Source organism: Penaeus monodon, chromosome 11 (assembly GCF_015228065.2).
Source record: "Penaeus monodon isolate SGIC_2016 chromosome 11, NSTDA_Pmon_1, whole genome shotgun sequence".
Taxonomy (NCBI): Eukaryota; Metazoa; Arthropoda; class Malacostraca; order Decapoda; family Penaeidae; genus Penaeus; species Penaeus monodon.
The window spans coordinates 40,629,728-40,647,989 of record NC_051396.1 but is presented as its reverse complement, the minus strand read 5'-3'; the positions used below and the strand labels follow the sequence as shown (position 1 = coordinate 40,647,989).

The 18,262-nt window shown below is 37.1% G+C and overlaps 1 protein-coding gene and 1 pseudogene across 1 annotated transcript; both read left to right on the top strand.

The window, feature by feature from the left end:
* The first annotated feature begins 19 nt into the window (after positions 1-19).
* On the top strand, positions 20-10,172 carry LOC119578585 (annotated as a pseudogene).
* Positions 10,173-15,207: 5,035 nt separating this feature from the next.
* LOC119578958 lies at positions 15,208-18,061 on the top strand. Its single transcript, XM_037926641.1, has one exon. The coding sequence runs from the start codon at positions 15,522-15,524 to the stop codon at positions 18,021-18,023; it is 2,502 nt and encodes an 833-aa protein (XP_037782569.1). The 5' UTR covers positions 15,208-15,521; the 3' UTR covers positions 18,024-18,061.
* Positions 18,062-18,262: the final 201 nt, after the last annotated feature.

Genomic DNA, 18,262 nt, shown 5'->3' with positions numbered 1-18,262 from the left:
AGTGATAATGAGGGTCCCAATGCATTCGAGCACAAATTTGAAGTTGTTAGTGGATATTAGATCATTAACCAGTCCAGTTTCTAATGAAGTGTTAGCTGTAGATGGAAATGGTGGTGTTTGTGAAAAGATAATTGAAAATTATACAACCGATTGCAATAAAAGTATTGAAGTAACACAGAGTGGGGTTGAGTCTAAAGTGCAGTCTTCATATGAAACTGGAAACCAACGTGTAGTTGGCAACAGTGCTGATTTTGAAGTTGCACAAGATAGTACTGGATTCCATCAACAGTTAGTTCATCACAAAACTAGTAGCTAAAATGGTGAGATATTAGTTCAGAAGCTGAAATTTTAGAAGAGAAAAATCCACTGATGAATGAGACACACTGAGTTGGACAGAAACCAGACCTGTAACATGTGTCCTCTTTGCATGAAGATTTTAATCAGCCATTAGATGTACATCTTGCAGAGTTTCTATTGTAACCACTTCATTCCAGCAAAAAGAACACAAGCTTATAAGTTGCACATGCTTCAAAGAGTTAAAGACATCACCCGTGTAACAGAGGCGATTGACACTCAGGAATTTGTATATGTTTGTCGTTCTTGCCAATTTGCAAGTAAGGATATTAATGCAGTCAGATTTCATGTTAACATTCATGAGGATGTTTATCAAGCCATTCCTGGCAAAATTTCTTGTGAGTGTAATCAGAGGAAATATTCTTATCCATTTCATAAATGGAAACACCTACTTCATTGCAGTACTTATGAATGTATGATATGCAATTTCTATTTTGCATGTGAAAAAGGACTATTGAATCACCTTCATGCTTTGCATTTTAGTGAAGGCACTTGTAACAGTTGTAAAATGGAAGTAACACGAGACAGCATGTTAGTACATGCTTGTCTTACCTCATGCAAAAATGATTCAGAAACTCTGGATTTGGAACCAGAGGAATCAAATATAAACTTCAGGTTTGGATTGTCATGGAATACCCTTGACAATTATATCAACTATTTAGATGGTAAAGATTTTAGATTAAATACTTCTTCTAAATTGATGGATCCCAATCTTGATAGAAGTTACCTGAAATTTCCAATTAAAAATGTGCTTAGTGAAGCAGTAGTACCTGATGAAGTAAAATGGACCCTGGAAGGATATTGGAAAGTATATGAAGGGAAAGAAGAATATCAAGCTAACCCTCAGTGAGGAAAGCTATGGCATTGTGAAGAACTTCCATTTATCAGTGCAGTTTGACCTTGAAAAGAAATTAGGCAGAAAGGGAAGAAGGGGCCAAGGTTTCATTCCAAGAGCTAAGCGTGAGGATGATTTATTTGATGTTTTGGGTTTGGGAACCATTCGATCGAGAGGATCTACGAGACAAGAGCTGGGTGAGCCCTCCAATAGTCCAAGAACAAAGAAGGGCAGAAGCAAGGCAAAACAAGAAGCAAATAAGGAGGAAAGTGACTCTCATGGACAGGACTTACCCAGTCTAACTCGTACAAGATCAGAATGCAGCTGTGAGAGAAGGGGATGATAAGATTTATGAACCCCTGGTCACTATCTGAGCCAGGGATTGTGATTGATGGAGAATGGACCAAAAATCACACATACATTTGCTGTTCTTGTGGAGCAGGATACTTGGATCTTGCTGACATGATGGACCACAAGTGGGAGTCACATCCGTCAGTGTGGTGTGCTCATACCATGATTCAGGACAGGGAGATGTCCCAGCTAGCTTCTGCAGACAGTATCAGCCACCTACCTCTCAACCACCCAAACTTGCACTACCTGGCACCACTCCCAAACAAACCCCTTCCAGTACACCAAGTCGGAGGAATTCAGATGCAAACACACCTACCCCAGCTGAGAAGCCTCAGTATGTCTGCTCGCTTTGTAAGCTCGAGTTTCAAGAAAGAACTCCGTTCCATACACATTTGGTAGAGTGTGGAGGCCTCAATCATGTGGCATCTTCAAGAAAAAGAATAAGAAAGGTTTCAGGTGATGTTTATTTGATGTTTTAAGTTGAATGATATCACTGATTTGTCTCACTTCAGTATGGCTTGTTGATAGAGCCCTGACTATATTATATAACTGGGGTGCATGCTGATAGCGTTACAGTGCCATATCTCCTTAACCCTTTGGATCCAGAAGCTTCACTGCCATCATGTGGCCCAAAGTACTGGCATTAGCCTTACATGAGCAAACACTCTACCAGGCGTATGGCTTGTAGTCTTGGGGCAAGTGAACACTCGTGTGCAGTGCCAAGACTCTATGCCTCCCTTAGCAATTTTAATATCTTTTTCTGCAAAGCATTTATGCTTTTATACCATTTTCTGATATCTATATTTGCCATTTGATTTGCTTTATCCAGATGGTAATAGACTGTTATCCTTGCACAAGACCCCATATCTCTCTGGTAGTCAATAACTCAGTGCAGTAATACATGGAATGGAAGTAATACAAAGCTTTCTGAATACCAGATAAGTCAAATCATGCTCAGAAGGTTTGTGCACTGGTGGTGAGTCATTCCCATCACCCTTGCCTTCAGCCGAAAAGCTCACAACAGTAGGTTCACATCACGCCTACCCACAACCAAATTTCCCATGACAACATGCTCATGTCACCACCCCTCAAGCCAGTTTTTTTCATAACGTGATAGTCTTCCAGATCATAGGGGTTATTGTCATATATGGGTTAGTAGGCAGCATCATGATTTAGATAAAACAATGTTACCTTATATATATATAGATAGATAGATAGATAGATAGATACATACATACCATCAATGCCTCCTAATTCTACATCATTTGTTAAATGAGTAGTCAATATGAAATTTAAAGCCTGCTAAAATATGGCATTCAGTCATCCTTTTTAGGAGACTTTGTTGTTAAGTTGTAATACTCATGAATTCCATTAACCCCTTCAGTCCAGATAACATGATTACCACATCATGAAAAAAATTCACTTGAGGGGTGAGTGACATGGGAAAATTTGCCTATGGGCTAGGGGGATGTGAACTGTAAGTCATGACTGGAATAGTGCTGGCTCCAGGGAGGATGCCACTTCCAAGTTCAGCATCCTATTCCTGGCTGGTGGTCAGGTTGTATTACATAAAATAGAATAAAAAAAAAAAAAAAAATCATATTGTTATAATTCTTGCTTATAAGTCTCTGCATAAAAACAATCTATTACCATCTGGATGAATCAAATCAAATGATATACAGATATTGGAAAATGGAAAAAACCTAAAAATGTTTATGCATAAAAAGAAAAATATCATTACAAAAGGAAGAGATAGTCTTGTCACTGCACAAATGTGTTTCATGCGTGCCTAGCCTATGAGCCGCAGACCTGTTAGAGTGGCTGCTCAACCAAGCATAATACCTATATTTTGGGCCATGTAACTGCTGTGAAGCAACCAGATCCAATAGGTTAATAAGATCACTTTTTTTATAAAGAATCTGTTATTTGTTTTTTTGTTCTTTGTTACAAATTATTGAAGATATTAGATAAAAAGTCTTTTGTGATATAGGCTGGGCAGTGTTGCATTCACAAGTAATTCAGCTGATGATCATTTATAGCTTTGAGATTGCCTAGGAGATGCCTGAAACATTAGCTCTGATTAACCTCCTAAGATATTGTTGAAAGTGCTTCATGCCAGAGCAAGGCCTCCAGCAAACCTTTACTTTAATCCAGTGCTGCCAGGGATGGCATGTATATAGATGCTACGCCATTACTTTGAGTAATAATTTATTATTGTCTTTACACATAGATGGCTCCGCAAATATTTAGTCAACTAGGATCAATAACTATACTATTTATCTCACCTGTTTACCCATTTCCGTAGTTTTCGAAAAAGATTCTATCTCATCTTGCCTTGCTGTTAGTAATGTTAATCCCTTTGTTCATGAGCGGCATCTGCTATGATGCCATGGGTGGCATTCCTACAGATGCGACCCATAAGGATATAACCATTTGGCGGACCACATGGCTGCCGAAAAAGCCAGCACGCATTGGGTTAATAACATTATAATGATCATAGTCTTTAATAATATTAACAGCATGATGCCATCAGTAGATTTTTTTTTTTTTTTTTTTTTTTTTTTTAATGAAAACTCAAGGAAAGGGAAAATCAGGTGACATCATGAGTTGTACCTATTGACTCCTTGGTGGCTGAGCGCTTGTGGAGTCACCGATGTGTAGACATTTCAGAAGACAAAGCTACAGTGAACTAACTACTTTTTTGCCAGCATCATTGGGTTAAAGCTGTTATTAGTATCTGGCCCCTGGCCCTGAATGTTACAAGCTTAACTCATTACTTCTCGGAACATATGATGTAGCTTTGTTTTGTGAATTGCCTTTGCATATAGATGGCGTCTCAAGTGCTTAACTACCAAGAAGTCAGTTAGCAGGCCAATGTGACCTTACCTGCTTTTTCCATTCCTTGTTTTCAGGAAAAATATATTTTTTAAAGCAATGAACATCAATGCTGCTGCTATTTTTTTTTTTTTTTATAGATGTTATGATCATTATGATATCAACAATGTGGTAATAGCAAAATAAGATTAAAATACTTTCCAAAGATCAAGGAAAAGGGTAAACAGGTGAGATGTAGGATCATAGTCTGTCCAATTTCAGGAAAGGAATAACTGGCAATTCACCCTGGCCTTTAGAGTTCCTGTTCATTAAGTCACTTTTTCGAAAAAATAAGTAATAAAAATATTACATAGAAGTTTTCAAAATCCAAACATGTAACTACAATCAACTTGGCAAATCAGAGCACTCAAGGATTTAGGATGAGTTGCCAGTTTTTCTTTTATTGAGATTGGATGTACTTTTGACTCCTTGGTGACAACACTTGTGGAGCCATCTATGTGTAAACATGATTAATAAACTCAACTCAACAGTAGACATGGCATATAGCACATACCACCCAGGCAGCATTATGTAAACATTGCTGATTAGCCGTGTGCTAGGCTGACCCCGTTTTCTGTTGGGCACTTTGATGGAATGGCCTGTAGCTTTATACTTTTATTCTTTGTGGGGGGTACAAGTGTTACAGTTTGGAGAGGTGGTGCACCTAGTAGATGAGGCATACATTGTTTACAAACACTGATAATGTAGAATGTCAGGGAATATTTTTCAGTATAGATTCTGCCAAATGAGCTTACAAGATCATTGGAATGCTAGATGGCACTTCTTGACTTGTATTTTATGTCATATTCAGCTGAGCAAAGAAATATTAATTGGAAGAAACATGAGACTATGATTCTTGACTCATAGATCTAGCTGCTGGACTGTTAATGAAAAATAAGATAAAAGAAGAATGTTAAAACTGCTAATATAAATATATGTTATATAGAGGTGTTTAAACACTAAAGGCTCATTTGGATCAGTGTTTTCATTTTAGCATCGCTATAGCACTACAAACCATTCTGTTCAGGCATATTCTCTGTAGCACACGAAAGTATTTCCAACAGAATGCAAGACTGATTTCATATTGAAATTATTCATAAATTAAAAGATGCTCTTGCAAAAGATTGCTTACATCAGTCACTGTTTCACAGCATTTTTCATACTTTGCTGTATATTTTTTTTAAAGGTAAAAAGGCTTTTCAGTGGGTTAAACTATTAGGGATAAGGGCAGTTTGAGATAGCTCTGTTGTTTTATATTTATGTATTTATATTGTACTTTGAATATTTCCTTAATATAATTTTTTAAAATCAGATGCATTAATGTACTTTCTCTGGATAGTAATAAGGTTTTTATTTAACCTTTTAACCCAGTCATCATGGGTGGCAAGAATACATGCCATGCCCACTGTAATATTTCATCTATTGTCTTTACACATGGCTGCACAAGTTTGCCTTTTCCTCAGTTTTTAGAAAACTTCATTTGTATTATATTATTGTTTTTAGTGTTATTAATATTTTATTAACAATTTAATAATCACATTATCAAACAGAGTAATAGCAGTATCAGTATTAATAGTATTAGAAAGAAAAACACAAATTTTCCTGCAAAATGGAGGAAAGGGGGAATCAGGCGTCGTCACTGGGCCAACTTCTTGGTGGGTGAGCACGTTCAGGAAAAACTACAAGGGACAGTACATATATCCGTTGACATTGGAATAACGAGGAGTGATTGATCTCCCCTTCCTTGGTCTTTTTTCTTCTATTACTATTTATATTGTTCCTGGTACTATTATTGACATCTGGTTATTATAATGTTATTAGGAAGAGGGGGGGAAATCCAAAATATACTAGTGGTTAGAAAAAATCCAAAAGTCAATGAAAAGAAGGGAATAGTGTTATTGTTCTCAGGTATGTGTGCACATCGACTAAAACAGTGCAGAAGTTGTATCCCCCTCCCCCTTTCTTCCAGAATTTTCAGCTTATGCTTACTGGAATTATCCAGATGAAGACTGTTTGATCTGACATTATGAAATTAAAGTGATAAAAAATTCAGGATTAAAGTAATATTCCCCCTTCATGCTTTTATGCTTGACAAAATGTTGAATTTTAAAAGAATAATCCAGTAGTTTTTCTTATGAGAAAAGTAAAAAATTATCCTCAGTTCAGATTAAAAGGAAAGAACTATTTGCAGGTTTAAGCGACGCAAGGGGCAGGGTGTACCAAGCAACCGTTACGGCAACAGTTCCCAGCCTGGCACTCCACTCAAGGCAAAGCCAGGTGATAGTATGTATTTACAATATGGTTGTAGTCATTAGACATGGAAGAAGAATTTTGAATATGTATGCGTGCATGTATGTGTGTGTATGTATATAATATGTATTTATGTGTATATACACGTGTGTGTGTGTGTGTGTGTGTGTGTGTGTGTGTGTGTGTGTGTGTGTGTGTGTGTGTGTGTGTGTATATCTTTTGTGTATATATGTATGTGTATGTACATATATATGTATGTATATATATATGTATATGTATATATTCATATATATGTATCTTGTATGTATGTATGTGTGTATATGTATGTATATGTGTATATATATACAAGTATATGTATGTATATATGTTAGTATATATATACATTTGTGTATGCATGTATAAATACATACATACATATATGTATGTATTTAATATATATATGTTTATATGTACATACACTTAGATATATATACATACATATGTGAGTGTATATATATGTATATGTATGTATATATATGTATATGTTTATATATATATGTATGTGTGTATATATATATGTGTGTGTGTGCATGTATATGTATGTAAGTGTATATATATGTAAGTATATATGTATATGTGTATATATATATATAAATATAAATATTGTGCGTGCGTGCGTGCGCCCGTCCGTGCGCGTGCGTGCGCCCGTCCGTGCGCCGGTGCAGTGCGCTGCTGCGTTGCGGCGTCGTGAGTGTGCGGTGGTGCGTGTGTGTGCGTGTGTTGTGTGTGCGTGAGTGTGTCGGTGTGGTGTGTGTGTGTGTGTGTGTGTGTTGGTTATATCATATATAAATTATGTATATATATATCATATATATATATATCATATTAATGATAAATAATATATTAAATAAATATATATTTCTATATAATATATACTATATATAATTATATACTAATATATATAATATACTATATATATATATTATTATATAATTCATAATTTATTAATATATAGCTATATATATATATATACATAATCATATATTATTATAAACACAACAAACACACACACAACACACCACAACACCAAACGCACACAACCGCACCACACCACACCGCACACACACGCACAAACACGCACGCACACGCGAACGCACTCGCACGACGCGCACGCACGCGCGCGCACGGAACGGGGAACGCAGCGCACGATCGCAGCACGGATTTTAACCACAATATGTATATTTATATTATATACCCACTATACATATATATTACATATATACACTTACATAAAATACATGCACACAATCAACACATAGTATATACAACATACATAGATATGAACATATACATCTTTATCAAATTACATATATATACTCACATTGTAGTATATATCCTAAGTAGTACATAAAACATATAATATTAAATACATACATATATGTATGTAGTATTACAGCATACACAAAGTAATATATATAACATATATACATACTTACTTTAATATATAACACGATACATACATATACCCATATATACAGTACTATAATATGAATAAAATATACATAATATATACATACATATATAGTAATACAAATAATATATCACAAAATGATATACATACAACACACAACAACACACTACACACACAACACACACACCACACCCACACACGGTAATTACACATAAATACATTATTACTATCATACAAACACATACATGCACGCATTAATATTCAAAATTATTTTACAGGTAATGATCAACACATATGTAAATACATACTATCACTGGCTTGCCTTGAGTGGAGTGCCAGGCTGGGAACTGTGCCGTACGTTGCTTGGACAACATGCCCTTGCGCGCTTAACCTGCAAATAGTCTTCCTTTAATCTGAACTGAAAATTTTTTACTTTCATAAAAAAATGGATATCTTTTAAAAATTCAACATTTTGTCAAGCATAAAAGATGAAGGGGGAATACTTTAATCCTGAATTTTTATCACTGAATAATTTCAATGTCAGATCAAACAGTCTTGCATCTCGGATAATTCCAGTAAGCATACGAAAATTCCTGGAAGAAAGGGGGAGGGGGATACAACTTCTGCATGTTTTACGCTGTGCCACATACTGAGACAATAAACACCTTATTACTCTTTTCATTGACTTTGGATTTTTTCTAACCACTGTATATTTGGATTTCCCCTTTCCTAATAACATTATAATACCAGAGTCAAAATCATAGTCCATGCCAATATAAATTAGTAATAGAAGAAAAAAGACAAGGAAGGGGAGATCATCACTCCTCGTATTCCAATGTCACGGTATATGTACTCCTTGTAGTTTTCCTGAACGTCTCACCACAAGAAGGGCCAGTGACGCCTGATCCCTTTCTCCATTTTGCAGGAAAATTTGTGTTTCTTTCTAATACTTAATGATATGCTATTACTTGTTGATAATGTGATTATTAAATGTTAGATAAAATATTACCCACTAAAAACAAAAGTATAATACAAAGAGTTTTCTAAAAACGAGGAAAGGCAAACTGTCAGCCATGTGTAAGACATAGATGAAATTTACAGTGGCATGGCATGGTATTCTTGCCACCATGATGACTGTGGTTAAAAGGTTAAATAACCTTATTACTATCAGAGAAGTACATTAAGCATGTTTTAAAAATATATAGGAATATTCAAAGTACAATATAAATACTAATATAAAACAACAGAGCTATCTCAACTGCCCTTATCCTAATATTTAACCACTGAAAGCCTTTTTACTTAAAAAAAAAATCAGCCAAGTTGAAAATGCGTGAACTGATGAGTAAGCAATCTTTGCAGAGATCTTTAATTTATGAATAATTTCATATGAATCAGTCTTGCATTCTGTTGGAAATACTTTACGTGGCTTACAGAAGGATAGCGAACAGAAGGTGTATGATATAGCGATGCTAAATGAATAACCTATCCAAATGAGCCTTAGTGTTAAACACCTCATAAATATATTATATTAGCAGTTTAAATCTTCTTTTATCTTATTTTTCATTAACATCACAGCTAGTCTATGAGTCAAGAATCTTATTTAGTCTCAGTTCTCACATTTAATATTCTTTGATCAGTAATATGACATAAAAACAATAAGAATGCATCTAGCATTCCAATGTCTTGTAAGCATCATTTTGGAGACTATACTGAAAAATATCTGACATCTACATTATCAGTGTTGTAAACAATGTATGCCTAGCTATACGGTGCACCCTTCCAAACTTAACACTTGTACCCCCACAAGAAGAAAAGATAAAGCTACAGGCATTCCAATCAAAGTGCAACAGAAAACGGGGTCCCAGCACACGGCTAATCAGCAGTTTACTAATGATGCCGGTATGGCTATATGCCATGTATACTGTTGAGTTGAGTTATAACATGTTACACATGGATGGCTCCACAAGTGTTGTCACCAAGGAGTCAAAGTACATCCAACTCAATAAAGAAACTGCACTCATCCTATCCTTGAGTGCTCTGATTTGCCAAGTGATGTAAATGTGATTTGAAAATCTAGTAAATATTTTATTATTATTTCGAAAAAGAACTGACTTAATGAACAGGAATATCTAAAGGCAGGGTGAATTGCAGTTATTCCTTCCGAATGGACAGACTATGATCTACATCACCTGTTACCCTTTCCTTGATCTTGGAAGTATTTAATGATTTGCTATTACCACATGGTATCATAATGATCATAACATCATAAAAAAAAAAAAAACTAGCAGCAGGCATGATGTCATTGCTTAAAAAATATTTTTCTGAAAACAAGAATGGAAAAGCAGGTGAGGTCACATTGCTGCTAATGATTCTGTTGATAAGCTATTGAGACGCCATCTATATGCAAGGCAATCACAAAACCAAAAGCGTACATCATATGTTCCGAGAAGTCATGGATTAAGCTTGTAACATTCAGGAGGCCAGGGCGCCAGGATACTAATAACACTTTAACCAATGATGCTGGCAAAAAGTAGTTAGTTCACTGTTAGGCTTTGTCTTCTGAAATGTCTTACACATCGGACCACAATCGCTCAGCCACCAAGGAGTCATAGGTACCAAATATGAGCACTGATTTTCCCTTCTTGAGTTTTCATAAAAAAAAAAAAAAAAAAAAAAAAAATCTACTGATGGATCATGGTTAATATAAAGATATGATCATTAATGTTATTAACCAATGCGTGCTGGTTTTCGCAGCCATGTGGTCCGCAAAATGGTATATCTTATGGTCGCATTTGGAATGCCACCATGCATATAGCAGATGCCGTCAGCACAAAGGGATAACATTACATAACAGCAAGGCAAGATGAGAAGAATCTTTTCGAAACTACGGAAATGGGTAACATGATAAATTATAGTTATTGATTCTAGTTGACTAACATTTTGGGAGCATTATGTGTAAGACAATATAAATATTACTCAAAGTATGGCGTAGCATCATATATGCATCCTGGCAGCACTGGATAAAGTAAGGTTTGCTGAGGCCTGCTCTGCATGAAGCATTTCAACAATATTCTTAGGTAGTTTAATCAGAGCTAATGTTTCAGGCATCCCTAGCAATCTCAAGCAAATGATCATCAGTGAATTACTTGTGAATGCACCTGCCCTAGCACTATATCACAAAAGATTTATCTATATCTTCAATAACTGTAACAAAGACAAAAAAATACAGATTCTTATAAAAAGTGATTTAAACCTATTGGATCTGGTTGCTGCACAGCGTTACATGCCCAATATAGGTATTATCTGGTAGCAGCACTCAACGGTCGCGTCATAGGACAGGCACGCATGAAACACATTTGTGCAGTGACAAGATATCTCTTCTTTGTACTGATATTTTTTCTTTTTATGCATAAACATTTTTAGGTTGTTTCCATTTCCAAATATGTATATCATTGATTGATCATCAGATGGTATAGATTGTTTTTTATGCAGATGACTTTATAGAAGAATTATAACATATGATTTTTTTTTTTTTTATTCTATTTATGTAATACACCTACACCGCCGAATAGGATGCTGAACTTGGAAGTGCATCCTCCTGGAGCCAGCCTATTCCAGTCATGACTTACAGTCAAAACTCCCTGAGCCATAGGCAATGTTCCCATGGGTCATCACCTCAAGTGATTGTTTTTCGATGATGTGGTAATACTGTATCTGGACTGAAGGGGTTGAATGGATCATGAGTTACACTTAACAACAAGCTCCTAAAAGGAGATGATTGACATATTGTAGAGCTTTAAATTTCATATTGATATTTAACAAATGATGTAGAATAGGAGGATGATGGTCTGTAGGTATCTAATCTATCTATTATCATCTTATAATATATAGTAAATGTTTATCTAATCATGATGCTGCTACTACCATATATGACATAACCCTAGATCTGGAAGACTATCCGTTATGAAAACAAAAACTGGCTTGCAGGGGTGACAGAGCATGTGTCATGGAAAATTGCGTTGGGGTAGGCGTGATGTGAACCTACTGTTGGAGCTTTTGGCTGAAGGCAAGTGGTTATGGGAAGACTACACCAGTGCACAACCTTCGGAGCATGATTTGACTATCTGTATCAGAAGCTTTGCATTACTTCATTCCATGTATTCGCACTGAGTTATTGACTACCAAGAGAGATATGGGGTCGTTCAAGGATAACAGTCTATTACCATCATGGCTAAAGCAATCAATGGCCATATAGATATCAGAAATGTATAAAAGCATTAAAAGCTTTGCAGAAAAAGATATTGAAACTGCTAGGGCATGAGTCTTGGCACGACCACGAGTGTTACTGGCCCCAAGACTACAACCATACGCCTAGGTAGAGTGTTTGCTCATGGTAAGGCTAATGCATACTTGGGCCCACTGGTGGCAGTGAAGCTCTGGATCCAAAGGGTTAAGAGATATGGCATGTAACGCTATCAAGCAGGTGACCCAGTTTATAATATAGGTCAGGGGGGGCTATACAACGCATACTAAGTGAGACAATCAGCTGAATCTCATTAAAACATACAAATAAACACCTCACTGAAACCTTTCTACTTTTCTTGAAGATCCACATGATCTGAGGCCTCCACACTCTACCAAATGTATGAAGGAGTCTTTTTGAAATCGAGCTTCCCAAGCGAGCAGAATACTGAGGCTCTCAGCTAGGTGGTAGGTGTTTGCATTGAATTCCTACCGACTGGTGTACTGCACAGGTTTGTTTGGGAGTTGTGACGAGTAGTGCAAGTTGGGTGGTTGAGAGTAGGTGGCTGACTATGTCTGCGAAGCCTAGCTGGACATTCCTGTCCTGAATCATGGTGAGCACCCCCTTTACGATGTGACTCCACTTGTGGCTCACACATGCTCAGCAAGTCCAGTATCCTGCTCCACAAGAACAGCAAATGTATGGATTTTGGTCCATCCAATCAATACAATCCCTGGCAGTATAGGGACCAGGGGTGAAATCTTCCTCTCCCTTTCTCCAATGCATTCCGATCACTGTACGAGTTAGACTGGTAAGTCTGTCCAGAGAGTCACTTTCTCTCTATTGCTCTTGTTTTGCCTTGCTTCGCCTTCCTTCTTCTTGCATTGAGGCCTCCCAGCTTGTCTCGAGATCTACTCATCGTAACTGTTCCCAACCCACATAAATTAATCATTCCTCAGCGCTTAAGCTCTGGAATGAAACCTTGGCCGTTCCCTTTCTGCTAATTCTTTCAAGTCAAACTGCACTGATAAATGGAAGTTCTTCACAATGCCATACTTCCTCACTGAAGGTTGCTGATATTCTTGTTCCCTCATATGATTCCAATATCCTTCAGGGTTTCCAATATTTTTCATCAGGTATACGCTTCACTAAGCACATTTTTAATGAAATTTCAGTAACTTCTATCAAGATGGATCCATCAATTAGAATGAAAGATTTAATCTAAAATCTTTTCCATCTAAATAGTTGATATAATTGTCAAGTATCCATGACAATCAAACGAAGTTTAATGATTCCTCTGGTTCCAATCCAGAGTTCTGATCATTTTTGCATGATGGATAAGAAAGCATGTATAACAGCGTCTGTGTTACGTCCAGGTACAACTGTTTACAAAGTGCCTCACTAAAATGCAAACATGAAGGTGCATTCAATAGTCCTTTTCACGCAAAATAGGAATGCATATCACTAATCATAAGTACTGCAATGACGTGGTGTTCCATTATGAAATGAACGATATTTCCTCTGATTACACTCCAGAAATTTTGCAGAAGGCTGATAAACTCCTCATGAATGTTAACATTGAATTGACTTGCATTAATATCCTTCTGAAATGGCAAGACGACAACATATACAAATTCTGCAGATGTCAGCCTCTGTTACACGGGTGATGTTTACTTCTTGAAGCATGTGCACATTATAGCTTGTGTTCTTTTTGCTGAATGAGTGTTACAAATAAAACTTGCAAGATGTACATAATGCGATAAAAGTCTTCATGCAAGAGGACCAAGTTCGGTTCTGTTTCTGTCCACTTAGGTTAATCATTCTCAGTGGATTTTCTCTTCTAAATTCAGTTCTGAACTAATATCCTCACCAATTTTAGCTACTAGTTTTTGTGATGAACTAACTGGTTGATGGAATCCAGTACTATCTTGTGCAACTTCAAAATCAGCACTGTTGCCAACTACACGTTGGTTTCCAGTTTCATATGAAGACTGCACTTTAGACTCAACCCACTCTGTGTTACTTCAATACTTTTATGCAATCGGTTGTATAATTTTCAATTATCTTTTCACAAACACCCATTTCCATCTACAGCTAACACTTCATTGAAACTGGACTGGTTAATGATCTAATATCACTAACAACTTCAAATTTGTGCTCGAATGCATTGGGACCCTCATTATCACGCCAGCTCTGTCTTCATTCGGTGGTAATCCTTCACATGGGAAAATCTGTCTCTTTTTTCCCTGTGCTTGCTTTGGATAAGTTCATTTATTTCTTTTTCAGATGCAGGAGAACTGGTTCTTAAGTCAGACTCAGATGCAGATGGCTCATTTGCAATATACTCATCTTGAACAATAGAATGTTCAGAAACACTAGTACCTTCTGCTGGATTTCAGCCACCCAGGACAAGGTTAAAAGCCTTCATTTCAAGTTGTCATGAAGGAGACTTGCATCACTCTCCTCAACTGCAACATCTACTACTACTTTGAAGGCCACATCCATACTATCAGTGTGCACATTATCTTCATACCTCAGCTTGGTATGTCTATCTGCAAAGTCAGATGTTATAATACTTCATCTATAGCTCTGTATTTTGGAGAATGCCCTCAGCTGTCTTGACTAACATCTGTAACTACAGTCATTGCATGTATACTGTCTGTATTCTCTGTAGTCTACTAATGCCCACTGAAAGCTCAGATGCTTTAAATACCTCTGAAACTTCGTCAGTTGTATCAATGTTGCAGAATCCAGTTTCATGCTAAAATCTGATCTCACAGCTGTATCTGTTCTGCTAATGTCCTGCAGAATTTACGAGGCTAAGCATCTCATGATTACAGAACTCAGATAGCTTTGATCAGTCACCATCTGAATCTGACTTGGATCACCCTGCAACTGAGGATGCAGTTGTTGATAATCCACTAGCTGAGGTTTATCCAGCAGCTGTGGATAATAAAACTGACCTTCTGTTGGACAGCACTCTTAATTCTGCAGACATTATTGACAGAACAGATACAGCTGTTGAGATTCCAGATTTTAAGCATGAAACTGTGGATTCTGCAGACATTGATACAACTGACGAAGTTTCAGAAGGTATTTATAAAGCATCTGAGCTTTCAGTGGGCATTAGTAAGACTACAGAGAATACAGACAGTATACATGCAATGACTGTAGTTACAGATGTTAGTCAAGCAACAGCTGAGGGCATTCTCCAAAATACAGAGGCTATAGATGAAAGTATTATAACATCTGACTTTGCAGATAGACATACCACAGCTGAGGTTACTGAAGATAAATGTGCAACACCTGATAGTATGGAATGTGGGCCTTCCAAAGTAGTAGTAGATGTTGCAGTTGAGGAGAGTGATGCAAGTCTCCTTCATGACAACTTGAAAATGAAGGCTTTTAACCTTGGTCCTGAGGTGGCTGAAACTCCAGCAGAAGGTACTAGTGTTTCTGAACATTCTATTGTTCAAGATGAGTATATTGCAAATGAGCCATCTGCATCTGAGTCTGACTTTAAAGAAACCAGTTCTCCTGCATCTGAAAAAGAAATAAATGAAACTTATCCCAAAGCAAGCACAGGGAAAAAAGAGACAGATATTTTCCCATGTGAAGGATTACCACCGAATGAAGACAGAGCTGGCAGTGATAATGAGGGTCCCAATGCATTCGAGCACAAATTTGAAGTTGTTAGTGATATTAGATCATTAACCAGTCCAGTTTCTAATGAAGTGTTAGCTGTAGATGGAAATGGTGGTGTTTGTGAAAAGATAATTGAAAATTATACAACCGATTGCAATAAAAGTATTGAAGTAACACAGAGTGGGGTTGAGTCTAAAGTGCAGTCTTCATATGAAACTGGAAACCAACGTGTAGTTGGCAACAGTGCTGATTTTGAAGTTGCACAAGATAGTACTGGATTCCATCAACCAGTTAGTTCATCACAAAAACTAGTAGCTAAAATTGGTGAGGATATTAGTTCAGAAGCTGAAATTTTAGAAGAGAAAAATCCACTGATGAATGATGACACACTGAAGTTGGACAGAAAACCAGAACCTGTAACATTGTGTCCTCTTTGCATGAAGACTTTTAATCAGCCATTAGATGTACATCTTGCAGAGTTTCATATTTGTAACCACTTCATTCCAGCAAAAAGAACACAAGCTTATAAGTTGCACATGCTTCAAAGAGTTAAAGACATCACCCGTGTAACAGAGGCGATTGACACTCAGGAATTTGTATATGTTTGTCGTTCTTGCCAATTTGCAAGTAAGGATATTAATGCAGTCAGATTTCATGTTAACATTCATGAGGATGTTTATCAAGCCATTCCTGGCAAAATTTCTTGTGAGTGTAATCAGAGGAAATATTCTTATCCATTTCATAAATGGAAACACCTACTTCATTGCAGTACTTATGAATGTATGATATGCAATTTCTATTTTGCATGTGAAAAAGGACTATTGAATCACCTTCATGCTTTGCATTTTAGTGAAGGCACTTGTAACAGTTGTAAAATGGAAGTAACACGAGACAGCATGTTAGTACATGCTTGTCTTACCTCATGCAAAAATGATTCAGAAACTCTGGATTTGGAACCAGAGGAATCAAATATAAACTTCAGGTTTGGATTGTCATGGAATACCCTTGACAATTATATCAACTATTTAGATGGTAAAGATTTTAGATTAAATACTTCTTCTAAATTGATGGATCCCAATCTTGATAGAAGTTACCTGAAATTTCCAATTAAAAATGTGCTTAGTGAAGCAGTAGTACCTGATGAAGTAAAATTGGACCCTGGGAAGGATATTGGAAAGTATATGAAGGGAAAGAAGAATATCAAGCTAACCCTCAGTGAGGAAAGCTATGGCATTGTGAAGAACTTCCATTTATCAGTGCAGTTTGACCTTGAAAAGAAATTAGGCAGAAAGGGAAGAAGGGGCCAAGGTTTCATTCCAAGAGCTAAGCGTGAGGATGATTTATTTGATGTTTTGGGTTTGGGAACCATTCGATCGAGAGGATCTACGAGACAAGAGCTGGGTGAGCCCTCCAATAGTCCAAGAACAAAGAAGGGCAGAAGCAAGGCAAAACAAGAAGCAAATAAGGAGGAAAGTGACTCTCATGGACAGGACTTACCCAGTCTAACTCGTACAAGATCAGGAATGCAGCCTGTGAGAGAAGGGGATGATAAGATTTATGAAACCCCTGGTCCACTATCTGAGCCAGGGATTGTGATTGATGGAGAATGGACCAAAAATCACACATACATTTGCTGTTCTTGTGGAGCAGGATACTTGGATCTTGCTGACATGATGGACCACAAGTGGGAGTCACATCCGTCAGTGTGGTGTGCTCATACCATGATTCAGGGACAGGGAGATGTCCCAGCTAGCTTCTGCAGACAGTATCAGCCACCTACCTCTCAACCACCCAAACTTGCACTACCTGGCACCACTCCCAAACAAACCCCTTCCAGTACACCAAGTCGGAGGAATTCAGATGCAAACACACCTACCCCAGCTGAGAAGCCTCAGTATGTCTGCTCGCTTTGTAAGCTCGAGTTTCAAGAAAGAACTCCGTTCCATACACATTTGGTAGAGTGTGGAGGCCTCAATCATGTGGCATCTTCCAAGAAAAAGAATAAGAAAGGTTTCAGGTGAGTGTTTATTTGATGTTTTAAGTTGAATGATATCACTGATTTGTCTCACTTCAGTATGGCTTGTTGATAGAGGCCCCTGACTATATTATATAACTGGGGTGCATGCTTGATAGCGTTACAGTGCCATATCTCCTTAACCCTTTGGATCCAGAAGCTTCACTGCCATCATGTGGCCCAAAGTACTGGCATTAGCCTTACATGAGCAAACACTCTACCAGGCGTATGGCTTGTAGTCTTGGG